The sequence below is a fragment of the Numenius arquata genome, chromosome 6 (assembly GCF_964106895.1).
Source record: "Numenius arquata chromosome 6, bNumArq3.hap1.1, whole genome shotgun sequence".
Lineage (NCBI taxonomy): Eukaryota > Metazoa > Chordata > Aves > Charadriiformes > Scolopacidae > Numenius > Numenius arquata.
The window spans coordinates 48,683,333-48,690,385 of NC_133581.1; the positions used below are offsets into that span (position 1 = coordinate 48,683,333).

Genomic DNA, 7,053 nt, shown 5'->3' on the forward strand with positions numbered 1-7,053 from the left:
ACAAAAATTTAAGTCTTGGCTCATCTTGAAAAGGGTAAATGCTAGATTAGACATCATCTAAAGGCCATGCAGGTAGACAGTACAACTTTCAGATGTATAGCAGCAATTAACTCATCTGATTCATTGCAGTTTTGACTTGAATTAACGTTAATTAACTCTTGTTAATACAGATAAACTAAAATAGAAACCTGTTGACCAGCCTGTTCTGCTTTTTATAGCTCTGAGACACTGCTTCTGATTCATTCACATTAAAACATGAAGTAACAACAACGTTTGTGGTTGGTTTGTTCCTAATACTTATAAATCAAGTTATCTCTGTGCAAGTTTAAATGTGACTAGCAGTATAGCATCTAGTTAATTCACATATGCAAAATGGCATAGTACATTTGAGCATCTGTCTATGTGCATTTAAGCAACATAAGTAATTTTCTGAACTAAAACCTCTTTGTGGTTCTCCGTCACTGTGTCTGTTTATTAATCAAGGAAATTTAGTTTAGTTACTGAGTTGTTTTAATCTTTGTACTTTATAATTCATACATACTTACTTGCAAGTGTAATATGTCAGAGCAAAGTCCACCAGAGTAAGAGCAGTGTGAAATAATGAAGATGCAATTTTGCTGCATTTGAGATAGTGTGTTGGAGCTGATTTATTCACCTGGACTTAAGTAGCAGGCAAAGTACAACTGTAAAGAATGAGCTCGCTCATTTGTGTGTGTTTTTCTTCACCAAGCTTCACTTGAAAGAGGTAAGATGCCTGCCTAGTGCTGGTTTCTTCAGTTGCTTTCTTAATAATTTATAATACCAAGTTCTAGTCTGGAATTAAATGGATCTGTAAATCATTTCAATGTGTAAATATGAGGGGAAAAAAAAGACTGACTCACTCAAAAATACTAAGAGAAAAACAAAACAACTAGAGAAATAACTCCAGATGCAAGTACAGATTTCCTGAAGTTCAATGATGATTGTGGGTTAGGTTTGGGGGTTTTTTTTAAGTTATTTATAAGATAATAATTTATAATAGCAACAATAATAGAAGCTTTCAGGGAAAATAATACATGACAGTGGGAAATGCAGGCACAGTAGAACCTAAATGCTTTAAGGGAAATCCTGTGCCAAATATCATGGAAGGTAATTTTCCAGTTTATTATGACCCCAGTGTCAAATGACCAGCTTTGCATAAAATAGCAGATCATATGGTAATAGTAAATCAGAATTATTACTGAATAGTTTTAGGTCGAGTAGGTAATTCTGTTTTGCTGATTGTCTGTATGGTAGTTGTAAAAAGTCAACTCTCAAACCTGAACTTTATGACAGCGATTTATCTTGGACATTTTTAAAAAAATGTACTGAATATTTTTTCACTCTGGAAAACAGTTTGCTGAATCTGCTGCTAAGTCATTAAATTTATAAGGAATGTGGCTCTGTTGCAACATAAGCTGCTGCAGAGAAGGGTACGGGCCTCTCTAGACTCTGTGCTGACACTGGCAAGAAATAAGCTCTGACCGATATCTTGCTATATCTGTTTTCTGCCTTTGTCAATGCCACCGTGGAGAGCTCAGTCCTTAAAAATAAAAATAAAATAGTTTGGATAGAGCCTAAGTAAATGTGTCCTTTGAGAGTATGGGAAACACTTGTTACCTTGATTCAGTGTAAGGTGTCGTTGATATAGAAGTTCCTCTTCACTCAAGCTGAGATTTGCCTAAGTGAGGACCCCGGGATGTAGTCCAGTAATAGCCTAAGCCCTCTTGCTATATTGGATGGAGGGTTACCAGATGTGTAACCCTAAAAGGAGGACAAAATGAGGCTCAAAACTGTTTGGATTTAATATATTGAATCCTTATGGGTTTTGAAGAGGCTGAAGAAAAGTTCTTTTTGCTTTGTTTTTGAGCTTCTTTTAAAATCTGATTTAAACCTGTAACCTATTATTTAAAGCTGTAGATGGAAATTCACACAAAACAGAGTCAGATGTGCTGAAGTGAGTCCTCCAGTGCATGAAAATATTCCCAGTACTCAGAAAGCCATGTCTTTGAGTTCTGTTTGAACTACAGTCAGCAGAGCTAGTATTACTGTTTCTGCCAGTTCGACCACTATAGTTTGGACTCGGGGAATAAGCAAAATTCAATTCTGATAAAAATAAGATGTGCTTTTCTTTTTTGTCATTACATTACTTTCTATGGCTTTTTGTCAGACACAAAATTGCATTATGTTTCATTGACCAGCATGGTACAGTGAGAGACATTCTAAGTGTCACAGCACAGCGCTCCGTGTCAGAGGGATGACCAGTCAGAAATAGAGTGTGAGACATCAGGAAAAGGAGAGGTCCTTGACAGATGGGAGAAGCCAATTTGGCCACTATATTGAAGCTAGGTATTTCAATTCTTTCTTCTTCAGGACTTTCATACTAAAAGTCATAAATCTTTCCATTTTCAGTTCCAGTCTGTGTTACAGTTCTGTATTGGTGCAGGAGGACTGACTTGGAAGGAAGATGTTGACGAGCTCAGCGGGACTTATTCTGTTCTTACTCTTTCATTGCACTGTGTCAGTGAGCACCAAAGAGGTAGTGGACTTGGCTAATGCCCACCTTCTCCCCCAAAGAGGCTACGAGAGACTGAGTAACACCAATGAAAAAGGTACTCATGAAGACAGCAAGTGATCTGGATGCATGCTGTGTTTTACTTTATTGCTTTGTTATAACGTTTTCAGCCAACGCATTTGAACGTTAGCCCTGCAAAAATACTTTGCAATGTGAACATGTCCTCCCCTGAAGTCCAGAATCTTTAAAACCATTGCTCAGCTGTCATCTAATTCAAGAGAAATTAACAGGGGTTTTTTGTAAAAAAATATTTTATAGCATTTGGAGACTTACTCTTAGGACAATCATACCTACATTATATCTGACACCTCGGTACCTAAAACCCATCGGTACCTATAACTGAGGCATCCCTAGCATGCAAGGTCCAGCTTGGTAGGTTTTCTAATGTATTTACCAGAGTAGATCCCACATAACAGGTACACAACAAGAGCAGTGGGATTGATTCATTTTCCTCCTCTGACTGATGGCACTTGAGGGTTTATAAAATTCACTTTCCAAGTGAATCATGCAACAGTCAGCCTAAATGATTTTCTCATTTTCTGTCTATAGAAGTTGTTCCATTTTACATTAATAATATTCACTGAGAAAGGCAAATACAAGTGTCACTGTATATATCACTGACTTGGACGTTCCCATATAAATCAACTAAATAATCATTCTACAAAATCATGGGATCAGGTTTGGAGTCAGGCTATGTCTACCAGGTGAATGTTCTAACAACTGGGGTACAGAGTCATGTACACAGTTCTGCTCTTTCAGGACATTTAATAATGTCATGCAGATAGTATTGAGATTTGAAGTATTCTATTCATGGCTGTAGATTCTATTAGGCAATGAAAGGCATAAAAGTAAGACCTTGGAAAGCCTATATACTCCTGTAAATCTGCCCTGAGTGGCTTAGAAGTACCAATAAACTTCTGAATATCAAATATAAAAGACTGTATTTAACACAATACTGGTACTATGAATAATACTATTTAACAGGTTTAGTCCATCTGGACTTCTACAAAGCCTATGATAAAATACGTCATGCAATATTAAATCACAGAAGGTAGGGTTACGTTATAATTTCAGTAGAGATTGAAAAGAAAACGGCAATGACTTGGGTAGAAAAGTAAACCATAAACTCAAGGGGAGACTGGAAGTATTTGCTTATAGGTGATCTTTTCAGTATTCTTATTAAGAATACTGATGCAAAAATAGGAATATGCTGATAAAATTGAATGATAACATGAAGTAGAGAAATATCAATACAAAGAATTAGAATATTACACAGAAAAAATAATCAGATGTTCTTAAGTAATACCTTTGGGATGAAAAATAAAGTACAAAATTCTAGGTTTTACTGCAAGGTGTGGACCTTACCAGTTACAAAGATCCAAAGAACAAACTCTAGATTAAAGGCAACTAAACAATAAAAAGGCAATCCAAGAATATATTTTAATAAGACTTGAGAAAAATCAGTGGCACTATATAAGGCCATCTGCAATATTGTGTGCAAATTTTACCCACATTCTAGGAGATTAATTTGCAGTGAAGAAGTGCAGGAAAGCTACTAAGACAATTAAGGAACAGAAGTTTTATCTTACACTAAATAATAAAAGAACTTATTTATCTTAACAGAATTTACCCCAACAAAATAAAGGCTGATTAAAAATATAGTTGTCTTCATGGTACATCGGGGCTTGTTACCCAGGAAGAAGCACTATTTAACTAAAGGACAACATGACACAAGAGAGAAATGGATGGACAGTGGGCATTAATAAAATTAGATTGGAAACCAGATAAGTATTTCTATCAGAGTAGTGACAGTTATTGAACTCTACAGTGCTTTCCAGTTGGAAGAGAAGAAATTTAATAATTCTGTGAAGACTGCATGATATAATTCCCTACAGGACAGGTAGCAGATAAAATAGTCACTCACGGTCCCTTTGTCTTTCCAGAAAGCTGGGAAGCTGGGGGCTTCCATGTACTTTTGATCTGTTGGTCATGAGACCATACAATGAGATGGATTCTTTTCAGATTCTGTTTTCTGTTCAGGAAAAGAAAAACAATTTGCTCAGTAAAAGGATCAGCAGGGGCTCTCTGGTCAGTGGTTTGGGAAGAGAAGAGGTTTTTTTCTGAGCTTTTTTTTTAAAATTTTTATCTTTGGAAATATTCTTCCTTAGCTGTTTTTTTTTGCAAATTTTTGGAAGAAAAGAAAAAAAGAAAAAAAATAATAATATCTTGCCAAACTACCCTAGTTTCCCAGAAGAACAAGTTAAGTTCTAAATGCAGTATCTAAATTCCCATCCGTCATTATCAAGGCAGAAAATAAGATTTCATAGGTCTGAAGAACTGTCATTTTACATCACGGGTGGTCTGTAGGAATTTTTCTTACAGAGATATTTAAATTGTCAAGTTTTTATTAAATATAGATGGCAATTATTCCATAGTATAATGATATGCCTTTCAACTCTATGGAGAAGTGAGTTATTTCAATTCAGAAACATGTTTCTGAGTAACGGAACAGACATTGAATAACACCCTTCTCTAGAAAAGGAATTCTTTATATATTAACTCATACATACATAAATTTATATTTAAATAAATTATATTCTGGTTCTTAGGAGTCTCAAAGTCAATTGTAAAAAGCAGAGCATTGTGCCTTAGTCTCAAAGATGCTTGATACTATACTACAGCAAGAAGTTACCTTATAAGCAAGTTACATTTAAAAAACATATATTTCAGCCCAGTAGAGAGGGTCATCCCAAGCCTTATATGCCATTTTCATCACCCTTTGAGTCTACTGGATAAACAATAAAATGGAAAAGCACTTTAGTGTGTTTTCCTGATATTGGTGTTCAGCACTGCACAGCACTGTAGTTATACCTGCAAATTAGTGGTAAGATTTAGCCTGGAGTTTGAGTGACAAGAGCTGTTCCTAAGAAAATCCTCAGATGTTTGTAAGTTTTGTATTAGCAAGAAATGTGCTTTAATGTTTCCCTTTTATCAATGAACACATGGCATATGTATCGGAATTTAATACAAGGATGTTACAAATGCCTGAAGAATAAATTAGTTAAAGAGAAATTAGATTTATTTGTTGAGGATAAGGCTTGGTCTAGTAATTGAACACAATTGTCCAACACTTGGCACAGGGAATTGGAAACTTGCTGACTAGTCTAACTGGAAGAAGACAGGAGGAAAAGGAATGATCTTTACATAACTTTTGGCTTTTCAACCACGTTTCTGTCATAAATGGAAAATCACACTTTTGTTGTATGACAGGGTAACAAATCCTTTTTTTTTCTTAATTTCTGAACATTTCCTGCATGTTCTGCCCTGAAGTCTTCCCCCTTTAGCTGAGCAGGTGCCCACCAGCTGGGATGAAGTCAGAGTCACCTTCCAGTCAGAAGGCAATCGTTCACTCATTCTAAAGGACAGAGTTCAATATCTAAAATGTACTATTTGAACAGCAATTTACTTTAAAACTTTTTCTCTTTTTCCTACTCAGACTATGCAAGGGATTGTTTTGAGATTTTTCAGCGCTCCAAAGGAAATTCCAGGGATGGTCTTTACATCGTCCAACCAAAGGAGGACCCAATTGTTGTCTTTTGTAACATGCAGGATGGTGGCTGGACAGTAATCCAGCACATTACTGCTAATAGTACTGTCGACTTTGATAGGACCTGGCAGGATTACAAATACGGATTTGGCTCCGTTCAAGATAACCACTGGTTAGGAAATGAATATATGCATCAGTTAACTAGCAGCTCCATGAAATATATACTTGGAGTTAAACTTGTAAACCTAAATGCTGAAATCAAATGGGGACAGTATGAACCATTCCTTATTGAAGATGAAGCATCTCAATACCGAATCAGGGTTGGTCTATACAAAGGCAATGCCACTGATGCTCTGACCTTGGACACGGAAGCTTATCTCCATGACAACCAGAAGTTCACCACCAAGGACAGAGACAATGACAATTACTTTCAGAATTGTGCTAAACTGGAACTCAATGGCGTTCCTGGAGGAGGCTGGTGGTACGATGCGTGTGCTGGAGCAAATCTAAACCGTAGGAACGTGATATACTGGCAAAAGGACTGCAACAAGCAACGGATGTGCAAGTTTGCATGGATGATGATCAAACCCATTGACCACAGCGTGTCATATCCAACCAAGTCCTGTCCATGTCAGAAAGTTGAACTGTAGATAAGCCGTGTTACTTTGAAAGGAACATGGATTCTTTGTCCAGTGACTGGGGTAAACTCACATTGACTGAATAATCGCACTAAGTAATCATGACGGAAAATTTAATTTGGGCCTCTGCAAGGGCTTTTTGCTAGCATATCATCCATGACTGGACCAGGACACAGACATCTACCAACCACATAAGTGGAAGTCACTGTCAGAAACTAAGACCTCTACCAGAAAATTTAAATAATTAATTTTATAGCCATAAGAGGAGTCAGGTA

At 36.5% G+C, this 7,053-nt stretch overlaps 1 protein-coding gene across 1 annotated transcript; it reads left to right on the forward strand.

Annotated features, from left to right (window-relative positions):
* The first annotated feature begins 2,485 nt into the window (after positions 1 to 2,485).
* Positions 2,486 to 6,790, forward strand: LOC141466145 (fibrinogen-like protein 1-like protein). Its single transcript, XM_074149904.1, has 2 exons — positions 2,486 to 2,630; positions 6,090 to 6,790. The coding sequence occupies exons 1-2, from the start codon at positions 2,486 to 2,488 to the stop codon at positions 6,788 to 6,790; spliced, it is 846 nt and encodes a 281-aa protein (XP_074006005.1).
* Positions 6,791 to 7,053: the final 263 nt, after the last annotated feature.